Source organism: Nicotiana tabacum, chromosome 1, assembly GCF_000715075.1.
Source record: "Nicotiana tabacum cultivar K326 chromosome 1, ASM71507v2, whole genome shotgun sequence".
NCBI classification, from domain to species: Eukaryota; Viridiplantae; Streptophyta; class Magnoliopsida; order Solanales; family Solanaceae; genus Nicotiana; species Nicotiana tabacum.
The window spans coordinates 21,819,321-21,832,216 of NC_134080.1; the positions used below are offsets into that span (position 1 = coordinate 21,819,321).

At 36.0% G+C, this 12,896-nt stretch overlaps 1 protein-coding gene across 1 annotated transcript; it reads left to right on the top strand.

The window, feature by feature from the left end:
* Positions 1 to 549: 549 nt before the first annotated feature.
* LOC107813113 (uncharacterized) lies at positions 550 to 1,745 on the top strand. The gene is made up of 3 exons (XM_075218452.1): positions 550 to 790; positions 956 to 1,174; positions 1,735 to 1,745. Exons 1-3 carry the CDS (start codon positions 550 to 552, stop codon positions 1,743 to 1,745), a joined length of 471 nt encoding a protein of 156 aa, XP_075074553.1.
* Positions 1,746 to 12,896: the final 11,151 nt, after the last annotated feature.

A 12,896-nucleotide genomic window follows, 5' to 3' on the forward strand; every position in this document is an offset into this window, starting at 1 on the left:
AAGAAAGATGTTGCTAACTTTGTTTCTAGTTGTTTGACTTGTCAGTAGGTCAAGGCTGAGCATCAGCGACCCGCAGGACTACTACAATAAATTGAGATTTCAGAGTGGAAATGGGAAAGAATTACTATGGATTTTGGTCACCGGGCTACCACGAACCCTTAGAGGTTATGAGTCGGTATGGGTGATTGTAGATTGACTGACGAAATCAACACATTTTTTTTGCCGGTGAAGACTACATATGGTGGAGTCAGGTATGCACAGATATTTATGAACAAAATTGTCCGACTTCACGGAGTTCCAGTATCCATCATCTCTGATAGAGGATCACAGTTCACTTCACGCTTTTGAAAATCATTTCAAGAAGCATTAGGTACATGAGTAGATCTTAGTACTACATTTTATCCATAAACAGACGGGCAGTCTGAATGTACTATTCAGATCTTGGAGGATATGTTGAGAGCTTGCATTCTTGAGTTTGGAGGTAGTTGGGACACTTATCTACCATTAGCTGAATTTGCTTACAACAATAGCTTCCGGTCCAGTATTCAAATGGCATCGTACGAAGCATTGTATAGTAGAAGATGTCGTTCTCCTATCAGACGGTTTAAAGCTGGTGAGACTAACTTATTGGGACCCGACTTAGTACAAAAAGCAATGGACAAAGTCCAGTTGATCAGACAGAGATTGCTTACAGCTCAAAGTAGACAAAAGTCTTATGTTGATAAGAGGAGAAGAGATTTAGTGTTCACAATTGGAGACAAAGTGTTCCTACGAGTCTCTCCTATGAAAGGTGTGATGCGGTTTGGGAAAAGAGGCAAGCTGAGCCCCAGGTTTATAGGACCGTATGAGATACTAGATTGAGTGGGAGCTATGGCTTATCGTTTGGCACTTCCTCCCGAGTTTTCCTTTATTCATCCAGTGTTTCATGTCTCAATGCTAAGAAAATGTATATCAGACTCATCTCAGGTGCTTGAAGCACTAACTATATCGCTTGATGAGAAGTTGTCTTATGAGGAGGAGCCGAGGACAATTGTTGATAGACAAGTAAGAAAGCTACGGTCAAAAAAAATTGTTTTCGTTAAAGTTTTATGGAGAAATCATACCGTTGAAGAAGCTACTTGGGAGGTAGAAAAAGATATGCAAGCGAAGTATCCCCATTTGTTTCAGTTTACAGGTACGTAATTAAGCTAAATTCGGAGATCGAATTTCATAAGGTGGGGAGGATGTAATATCCTATATTTAATAAGGGTATTGGTTATAAGTAAAATAATAATAATAATAATAACTAAAAAAAAGGGAGCAAATTACTAAAACAAAATAACTCAAAAAAAAAATAAGTAAAGCAAAAAGGGTCGAAGCCCATTTTGCCAAAACAAAAGAAAGGACAAACGAGAAGCTTCAGATCGCCGAGAAAACAAAATTTCAAAAGGGAGAAGAAGAAGAAGAAAAAGGGTGGAACCAAAACTTGAGAAATTTTAAATACGCACTATTTCTTACGGGAAATACTCGAATTTCTCATCTAGGTTCTTTTCTTCTGGTAATTTTTTTTATCTCAGTTCATATATTTAATGGGTTTCATAAGGTATAAGAAATTTAATACCAATAAGAGTTATTCTGGGCAAATTATGCAATTGGAAATTGGTCAATGTTATTGTAGGATAAATTAACTTGGAAAAAGAAGGGTATTGGTGTATTTGTATTTAAACTAGTCTCATTATATATGATCTTTGTTAGGTGTAAATTAAGTTAGGGTGCAAGGATTGAGTTTTGGTATTAACTGTATTGCAATGACAATATCGAATTTGGGTTTAAATGTTATGAGTCTAGTATTGAGTACAAAAGATAGGTACCAATTAAGAAGGAATATGATGGACAATAAAGTTATTTTAGTTTCAATTTATGCACACGATTAAGAAAATTGAACAGTAAAGGGAATAAACCATATAAATATCTTTTTATTTCAATAATTTTGGACTAATTTAAATTACTCGTAGCATGGGTAAATATAATTCGGTGAATTGATGATAAAATATAAAACTCGAAGAATTGGGTATTCTAAATTAGTGATGAATTTAGCCTAAATGAGGCAATTAGCACGAGATCGATGTTGATGTGGTTATAGATTGATTGAAGAAAGTTGTACGGATCGCTCAAGGTGACGAGTTTGGTATTTCACACGAGTACTGTGAGTACTAACCTTACCTCAATTTGTATTTCTACAACTAGCATGATTTACATATGATTTTAATATGAGCATGTTACCGAATGATTTGAATCTGCATGTGGGACAAGTCCTTTACTCGATATGATACTACTATATTTATTTTAGACGATTACAGTTATTCTGAATATTCTCATTGTTACTAAATACGTTTTACTGTTACCTGAAATAAGATTTACCGTTATTGAAACTAAATTACATGATTTGATAAAAATCGAAATGCCCTATATTGTTTTAAAATATTTTCTGCGAGTATATACGGATTACAGAGACAAGTATAAATGGGAGTAGACATTGAAGGATCCCGTAGCTAATGGCGGGTTCGTTAGACCTGGTGCACCTTGTAATTACAGATTACCGTTATAGCCCTCGCCAGTGGGAAAGTAGAACTAGCATACCGTTACCGACTTCCCTCGAGTAGGGACTACCGTTATATTTGACTTCTTGCGAAGAAGTCCACTATTATACCGATTACATGATCCGTTCATTGAAACCTCCCAAATGTGAATATTGATATTATATAGTGGTTACCGAACTTATTACTGAATTGTTAATTGTATTATAATACAAGAAAAACATGATGAGACTGAAAATTATTTATTGTTTCTGAAAGGGCATTTTGATGTCATCTGTTTGAGATACTAGCATGTTTTCTGACTTGTCCCCAATAAAAACGGTTGTGGTTAAGTGTTATTACTCACTGAGCTAGCGACTCATTCCCCACTAATTTTTTTTACAGAGACAGCAGTTGACGCAGGCGAGGATTTCCTTAATTAGAGCGCACAGGTTGATAGTTCTTGGTGAGCCTCGCACTTGTTCGCGTGGACGAAGATTTTATTTATTGTTATGGTCTATTCTTTGAATTCTAGAGTTACTCCATAGTCATTCGTTTAGTGTCATGAGTATTATTTATTTATTATAGTCTTATGCTGAGTATCGTTCTTTATTATCAAAGTTGGAGAAAATTAGCATTTCTAGTTGTTAGTGGGTTGATTAGTAATGGTGGAAACTCATTTTGGTTGATTTATAAGTTGTCAATTATTTGGTATGATATTAGGATGTTTGGTTGTTGATTTGAGACAAGAAATTTTTTGGAATAGTCCAAAACAGGGGAAACTCTGTCCGATTTTCTGTAAAATACCGATAAGGCTTACTTGGGAGCACTTGCTCCTAAACGTCGGTCACGATCCTAAATTGGGTCGTGACGTTTTTGATAAATTATCACCTTGTTGACCAAACCCTACAATCAAGTACAAAATGTGAGCCTTTGGGACTATTTTGTACACATTTTTAATCAAAACTTAAGCAAGAAGGAGTGTAAATTTCATCATAATCCCTATTTATCAACGCACCTCCCCCCTTGAGAGGACCCCCCACGTTGGCAGAATTCGGGTCCTGATCATCCCTTAACTCCCCAGAGGAGAACTGAGGGCCCAAATTAAGGCCATCCAGGGAATCGATATCACCAAGGGGCAATTCCTGCCCCCGGAGAGCTCCAGGCCCAAACCCTTCGGGACCAGCATCAATGGTCTCCCCAGTAGGGGCTGCACCACATTCGGTCACGGGATTGAGGACCACATTTACACCCTCCTCGAGGGTCTCTACTACACGGGACCGATCCGAACCGGCCATTCCCGGATCAGCGGCCTCCGGTCGGGGCACCTGCGGGATTCCCGCGCCCGACCTCATTCTTTGTACCAAATGGTACTGGCCCACATCATCATCATCTTCATCCCTAGTGCCGGTACTGGCTCTGGAAGCTGAAGCTGAGGTCCCGATGGCAGCTCGAGGCTGGCGTGATTTAGGTTTCTTTGCCTCAAGAGAATCAGCAGCCGCCTTATTTTTCCTTTTCTTGCCCTTATCGGGCACCAAAGTCTCCACCTCGCCATCGGGAGGCGATCTCATCAGCACACCATTGCCAAGGCCTGCACAAACACAATGGACAAACTTTATCAGCACAAAGGATACGGGGAGAAGCATAAGATTAAGATATAAGTGGTAAGAAGAACTTTACCATGATTCTTGGCCATCCACTGCGTTTTAGCTAGGTCAGGTCAAGACCGGACGAGATACAGGAACGAAGTATCCAACTGCCTAATCCATCCTGGCAGATCCTGAACCGCTTCGGGATACCAAGCGGTAGCTGCATAAACCAAGGGGAGATCATTTTCGGAAAGAGGTAGGAAGATCACAGAGCATGTTCGAAGGAAAAATACTTACGCTGTGTATTCCACTTCTCCGAGAATGGCATCCTCCTGGTCGAGATGATGTCCGAGGTCCTCACTCGGACGAACCTGCTCATCCACCCTCGATCTTTGTCCTCATCGGTGCTCGAGAAAAATGATTTTTGGACCAGTGGTGAAGCTTAATCAAACCTCAATAAAATCGAGGGCTATACAATCTGATCAGATGGTCGAGGGTAAAGTTCTCGCCCTCGACCCCATTGGAGAAGTAGTAGAGCATGTAGACTATCCTCCAGAAAGACAGATAGATTTGACCAAGTGCCACTTGGTACTTGTCGCAGAAATTGAGAATAACCGGATCTATCTCCAAGGAAAAAGGGTTAGAATAATCGACCGGACCCAAAGTGAACAAGTAAGTATATACATAAAGGAAACCAGCTTTGTGATCCGTTATGCTCTCGTTAGAGCGGGGAATATCAACCAACAATGCCTCCTCCCATTAGCAGTCTTCCTTCACTTTCCTTATGTCGGTCACAATGCTAATGTACCGGGACACGTGTTCGCATCGGCCCGGTGTAGATGAAGGTTTCTCGACGGTGAAATCCTTCGTCATGTCGAACCCGATGTAAGTACATTGTTCAATGGTAGGTATCAATTTGGGCTTTCCTTTGGATGTTCGGGTTGAAGAGGCAGCCTCGTCTTTCCGAGGAACTGTCTTGGAAGTTCTAGCCATGATGGTGGGAAAACTTTTCTGAGGAAGTAGACAAAGGATCAAAAACGGAAGAATAAAAAATGCGAAAGGGGATGGGTCTGGCCTTGAAAATTTGAAGATGTTGAGAAAATATGAATTATCAAACGATTGATGCATTTATAGGAGCCGTGTGGGCAGCGGAAAGGACGAACCAATAGCGGTTTGTGGGCTTCTCGATAGTTGTGTTTGACGGCGACCCTTGCGCGACTTTTTGAGTATGACATTTAATGCTCTGATAGACTGGCATCATAGCGATGATGCTTACGGAGTATGGGCTTAGGATCATTTCCTATCACTTTGTTCTAGGAAACATAGGGACTATCTGTATACGGTGGAAATCGACGGCTCGATTTCACAAGCATCACGGCATCTCGAGGGCTTCTAGTGATCGATTCTGAGAATTCTCGACAATTCGACTTCGAGATAGTATAAGTAATAACCGGCCCCGAGACAATGTGAATTACCGGTCTCGGTGGATCGAGGCGGAGTTCCCAAGGCACGTGCGTATGGCAGGTCAAGTCTAGTGGACTAGCCCAAAATGCGAATCAAGGCATTAAATGGCTGGTCCAGCCCCATATCTTTGTAATGAATGTATTTTTACTATGTTGGGATTTTCCCTCTTATATAAAGGGGATCCTTGTCATATGTAAATAGTTGTTGCTCAATACTAAAGACTCAAGAACATTCTCTCTTCTCTCTAACATATTTTCTTGATTTCATTACTTCATTTATTACTCGTATTTATTGTATTCTACTTAAAGTTCGTCATTTATTGCTTATTATTGGCCACAAAGAGCCGTAATTGATTTATTTATAACTGTTAGTCTCAATCGATCACCCTCGATAGCTCCCAGCCGAGCTTCGGACTCGACCCCGAGGCCCTCGAATAGGCAAGCTCGAGGCCCCGATTGACAATGATTCAGTTTGATTAACATCTCCTTGTTAAGATCTTATCTCGTTTCTAAGTCTTTCACATAGCATCAATCGCCTAACAACTAGCATAAAAATAGATCACGTATTTTTAGAACCACTTAATGAAATTTAATTGTTATTACCATTTTCACCGTTAACACAAAGCGAAATAGTAGTTTTGTTCAGTCTTGAAAGTGATATAGGCATTTCTTTGTTGAGCCAGATATGTATATTTTACCCGCCTAATTGTTATGTATCGTAGTTAACCCCTTTGAGCTTGTAATCTAGTTTCTTTGGCAACCACATTACAAACCTTACCCATTTGTTTGAATTAACCATCTATTTGAACCTTCTAACCTCTCATGAGCACTTGAATTGTTATGAACTTTGTAAAAGTTAAAGTGTGGGATGGTTGGTTTGGCTTTTGAGTGGAATTAATGAAATAAAGAGAAAAGTGCACTGTTTTGAAAAAGTAAGAGCCACTTGAATTGAAAAAAAATTAGTTGTATTGCTGTGAAAAAAATATTCCTTGATAAGTGGTGACTCTTGATGTAATTGTGCTTAAAGAAGTATGGGATAATATACATTGATGTGAAGGTGGAGTTATGGTTTGACATAAGTATGGGCTGGAATATTAAAGTATATGTATTAAAGTGCTCTAGGAGGTGTAGTCACTCTTATATCCAAATATTTTACCCGACCCGCAGCCTACAATACAACCAAATAAAGTCTTACTTGATCCTAGACTGAATGAGCTCGATTAGTAGAGTAGTACACTACGGGAATGCCTATGGTGCATCTTTTGTGGCATATCAATGAGAGTGAGTGAATTAGTTCTATCTTGAGTTCATAAGTGTTCTTGAATTTTATTGTATGGAACTACTCTCTTTTGTTGTGTGAGGGCACTTGATTCATGAAGGAGAGGTAATGTCAGTGACCTCTATGTTTGAGTAAGTGGTCAAGTTGTGAATAATGGATTGTACTTGCGAATCAATTCTTGAGGTGAAGATGTTACGCTTTTGTGCTTAGTCTATTTTAAGTATTCTTGGTGTGACGAGTTAGGGGAATTGTTTAAAAAGGTCATGTCTATATATAAAGTGTAGTTTGATTGCTCGAGGACGAGCAATGGTTTAAATGTGGGGTGTTGATAGTAGCCTATATTATGCGATGTAGATGCTATTTATGCTCTAAATTAACTATATTTTATTGATGTTTTAAGTGCTAAATGATAACAAAATGCTCTAATTGAGGTTTTTATGCTTTGCAGGAGCTACTCCAAGTTAGGAGGAGGATATAGAGTATTTTGGGGTCAAATATGTAAATACAAGACCAATCGAGAAGAGCCCGGATGAAAACAAGCAAGAAAAGACGAAGAAAAACTGGGCAATAGTCCACCGCGACTGCGGCTGAAACGTGGTGGAAAAAGTTGCAAAACAGAATAGTCTAAAACGACCGCAGTTGGCCCGCGGCCGCGATCGATCTGGAAAAGGCCGAGAAAGTCCAAGGGCTAATGTGTAAAGCATGGGAAACTTATCCTAATCCTATATAAACTCAACAAACTCGCCCAAGTCAAGAGAAAACTTGTTTTTAGACCTAAGGAGGTAAGAACACACTGGGAGCAAGGCGGAGAATTCTTTCACGAGTTTTTCAGTTCCTTCTTCCTATTTCCATTATTGCTTATGAATTCTAGTATTGTATTTTTGCATACTATTATGAATAACTAATTCATTTTCTAGGGTTTTGATGGAACCTTTTGTAGGATAAATACTTGTTATATTTTTATATAATTAAGCCGTTGAATTTCTCTACTTGTTCAACTACGTATTTGTTGTTGTTGATTGAGTGACCATCAATTGACTGTGCCTATTTAGCGTGTACTGCTCGAGAGAGAGTACATATTTAGGTAGTTGTTGAACAACGTCACTCCTGATGTATGTGCGAAATCAATACAGTGAGTTTAAAGGCAGGTTTAGAAATAACAAAGCCTTAACGTGGTCATAATGAGCGGTTAGATAAAGTCAACTAGCGTAGTTCGAGAGAATATGCCTAGTAAATTGTTGTAGTTGCTCGAGAGAGAATTACGGCACCTAAAGTACTCACCATCAATAGAGAATACACCGGCGAAATTGTAGAGAACATAGCTGTAAGGATTTCGACAATTGGGGAAATCATAACTATAGACCTCCTTAATTTAGTCTCCAACCCTTTGTCTCGTTAGTTGATAATTTTACCGCTTTCTAGTATTTGCTAGTTAATTAATTAGAAATATAAATCTCAATCTTTATAATTTAGAAAATTATTAAACTTGTCTTTTTAATGATATTAAACAGATATAGCTAAGCTTTAGTTCTCTGTAGGATTCGACTCCGGACTTTTAGACCGGATTATATTTGCAGTGATCGCTTATCCTTTTTAGGACTAGAGTTGGGCGTGATTAATAGCAAAAATAATTAATTTCAAACTATGTATTTTTATAACTTTTTAGATGCCTTGACTATTTATTTAAATTGTATAAATCTTTATTATCAAGTCAAATTCAAAAAAAAGATTAATTAAAACTTTATTATTTTTAGCCAAATAAAAAAATTTAGCCTAAATAATATAGTTCTATCCAAGTTTTATTATAAATTGTATTCAAAAGAATTATCTGTACTAGTTTGGTTTTGTCATCCCGGTCCCTCTACTTTACAAAGTTTCAACCGGACACTTGATCTCGTGCAAAACAGAACTTTTAAATACCTCTGACCTTTGACCGAGTACATGTGGCAACAAAAAATTAAGCTGGACAAAAGGGGTGTAATTCACGCGGGGCAGTGAGAGTGAATATGAATATTTCGAACAATAAATTGTTAAAATAAGATGAGAAAACAAATAAAAAGACAAAGTCAAAAAAGTAAAAAAAAAAATGAACATAAGCAAAACAGAAGACTTAATCGTTTTTCCTAGCACCCCACCCCATCTCGTTGCATTTTCTTTTTGTTCCTTTCTTCTCCCCCAACCCCACACCGCCCAAAAAGAAAAAACCCAAAGCAATCCCTTATTGAAAGCGTCTGTTTCTGCCATCAAAAAAAAAAATTCCCTATGATTTTATTTAATTTTGAGTTTTTCTTTTTTTAATTTCTTATGAGAAGACCTGAATTCATGGATTTTCCGAGGTTAGTATAAATAATCACTTGCATGTTTACTTTTTGCTGTTAAGTGGAGTCAAAATAATCAATTGAAATTTATGGCTTAAATCATGAAACAGGCTGCTTCAATTTTAGTTCCCCTTCTAAAATTCGATTTCAACAATGGTGTCAGGGAAGATGCTACTACTAGTACAAGAATTTCATAATTTTCATATGGTTTTCTTTATTTTACTTTGACTTTATGAGATATTTTAAATTGTGGTGGTTAAGCATTGTACTTTCTGTAGTATTTTGCTAAACAGGTTGTAGACAGAGGGAGTAGTTGGATTTTGAGAAGTGATACTAAAAGTGAAGAAGAGGAGTGTACAGATGGTTATGGAGAGATTCACCGGTAACAGTAATACAATGGGGATAACAAGAACTGATTGAAAATTGTAACCAAATGTGAGTTTGGTTATGTATTTGCAGACGAAGGAGGAAGGGGTGGTGATATCCGGTTATGGCGGGTATAAGATTGAGAAATGGAATAGTGGAAGAGAAAGGACTGTTTGGGATTTTATTTTTTGGAAAAAGGGGATAGATTTGGATTTTTTATAAAAAATACTATATTTTGTAATAAATAATGATGTGGCATTAATTTAGCTGAGGTGGATATGATGTGTCTTTCCTGTCAAGCGAGTGAGCAACAGAGATGTTTAAAACTTATATTTTGATCGAGTTCAAGTATCCGGTTGAAACTTTGTAGAGTAGAGGGACCGAGATGACAAAACCAAACTAGTACAAGTGTCTCCCAGACTATTCTGCCTAAATTGTATTCGAAAAAAATTATCTAAAAAAGTAACATACTTATAAAGGTAAAAATATATTTTATTTTTAAAAAAAAATCACATATATAAAAAAATCCACGTGGCAGACGAGTGCACCCACACTCTTTGCCACATCAGCGTCCAGTGGGGTATTGGCTCTAAAAAGGCCAAGTTGAGGTGGATAGTTAAGACCACGAATAATTTAAGATAGAAATTAATAATTTGTGTCAAGTTTAGAGAATTGTAAGATATTTTGCCTTCTATTTATCATATTTGGGGGGGGGGGGGGGTTACTTTACTTTTTTTTGTTGTCCCTGCTAAGATTTAAATTCTGGTCTTTCAAAGTTTTTTTTTTCACTCCATTGACCACTAAATTACTAAACTGTAACCCGAATGTCAAACTGAAAGTCTAATTTAAGTTCCTCTACATGCTATACCTACTATTCTTTATTAATTACGTAAAGTGTAATATCATTCATATATACTCCAGTAGATATCGTATCAGAGAAGTATCTCCATATAATTTTAATTAGTTTTGTACTAAACATATTACTAGCTAGTCCTGTCTCTAGGGTGTTCGTCGATCGGTACGATGCGGTATTTAGATATTTTGGTTCGATATTTTCGATATTCGATTTCTTAAATGTTATACCAATACCTTACTTAATTAAATTCGATATGGTTTGGTTTTTCGCCTTTCGCTTTCAATTTCGATTTATTCGGTTTAGTAACTTCGTTTTATTTGTTTTGAATACTAACTAGTGCATAGTGTCATAGATTGTAATATTCTTAATTAAAGTACTCAAAAGTACAAAATTAAAAACGTTTGTTGATAAAAGTTTTGTCAAATATCAACCCAGAGAGAGAAAACTGTACATAAAGGAATAATTTTTTTTTTATACCCCTCCCAAATTATGAGGATCTATAGTGTTTTCACACTTCCCCTCCATGGTGACTCGAACCCAGGACCTAACGGTCGTAGGTGGAGGTGCTTTTACCAACTAAGCAAGCCTCACTTGTCCATAAAGGAATAATAGTCTGTTTGGCCAAGCTTTTTTTGGCCAATTATTGAGGTGTTTGGCAAGCTTCTGAAAGGAAAAAAGTGCTTTTGAGGAGAAACAGATGCAGTTTTGAAGAAGCAGACAAAAGTAGCTTCTCTCTAAATATACTTTTTTGATAAGCACTTTTGAGAAAAATACACTTAGAAGCAATTTTTTAAAGCTTGACCAAACACTAATTGCTGCTCAGAAGTGTTTTTCAAACTAATTAGCCAAATACAAACTATTTCTCACTAAAAGTACTTTTGAGAAAAGTATTTCTCAAAATAAACTGATTTTTGAAGTTTGGTCAAACGGGCTATAAATTTGATCATTAGAAATGTCTTATTATTTGCTTAGAGTTAATTGCTGAACTTACAGAATAAAGGAAAGTAAAATTTTAGAATTTTTATATTTATTTTAGAATTAATAATATGTGTATTGTGTAATATAATATATATTTTGGTACGGTATCGATATTTCAGTATTTCGTTTTAAAATACCAAATACTATATTTAATACCATTTTTTTTAAAACTTAAACCATATACTATATTGAATATCAAATATTAAAAAAATTTATTTCAGTACAAAAAATGGGTATTTATCAAATTACGCACAGTCCTACGGCTGCCTCTCACCAAATCTCGAACTAACAGTTAAGTTCTTTGTAAGGGGAATAATTTGCCCATTTGGGTAAGCTAAAGTAATCGATAATTATATTGAAAGTTCTATCGATAAGAAGTTACGTGGTTGTTATTTCTTTTGTTTATTGTACATAATAATTTTTAATTGAATGCAAAAATTTTAAAAATAAAATAAAAAATGTTTCACATATACTAAAAATGTCCTTAGACTTGTCGTATTAGACGTATCATAATTTTTCATGATTATAAAAGTAAATATTAAGTTTAAAATAAAGAGTTTAAATGTTAAAATATCATTATTTCAAAAACATCTTATAAAATGAAGAAAATTATACGTAGGAGTAGTACGTTAAGCAAGCAGAATGTTTAATGCGAACAATTTGTAAGGAGAACTGGAGAGAGTGACACGTCATATAAAAAACAAACGAAACGAAAAGGATTGATAAATAATAATGAGTGCACACGTATGTGTAATTAATAGGGAAGTGCACCAAATACACAGTGGGAGACAGCTAAGCGATGAGCGGACACACACGTTTTTAAATTTTAGGGCCACCTTTTTGTCTTCGAAACTAGCGACTCTTATTTATATGACGTCAGATTTCTGCAATATCTGAAATCCCATTGGCGGCGTGCTTTGTCATTTTCTTTATTTTTGGCTCCCCTTCCAACTCAATTAAATTGGTTATTGGACAATATATCGGAATTAAAGTGGAAAAATAATATTTTCTCTGTCCACTTTTATTTGACATATATATTAATAATAAATTTTTATTTTTATTTATAACTGTACGCATATCAAGAGAAGACAAAAAAACTCTTGTTATACCCACAATATTTATTACTCATTTCAATTATTTTATCAAATTCAATAAAATATGTATCGGTTAATATGGGTATCATGGTAAACTATGCAATTTATTTATTATTCTTTAAGAAGCGTGAAAAGTCAAAATGTGTCAAGTAAAAGTGAACGGAGGGAGTATTTGTGAAGTTGAATTAAGAAGTTATGAAAGTTTAATTCTCTATGAACACGAACTTAACATGTTTGAAAGCATTGAAACTTTCTCAATATTTAACTTGAAATGTACTTTTCGATATTATTTTATTTTTCCTTTTATTTAATGTCAAATACTATATGTAAATATAAAAGTTCAGTATTTACTCCTGTAATATTGAAATATCGGTTCAAATCCACAAGCTTAGTACATA

Excerpts from the sequence above, each read along its gene's own strand:
- LOC107813113 (XM_075218452.1), top strand. The coding sequence starts at position 550 with ATGGCATCGTACGAAGCATTGTATAGTAGAAGATGTCGTTCTCCTATC. Across the intron at positions 791-955 it reads ACGAGTCTCTCCTATGAAAG|ACTCATCTCAGGTGCTTGAA; the intron begins GTGTGATGCGGT and ends AATGTATATCAG.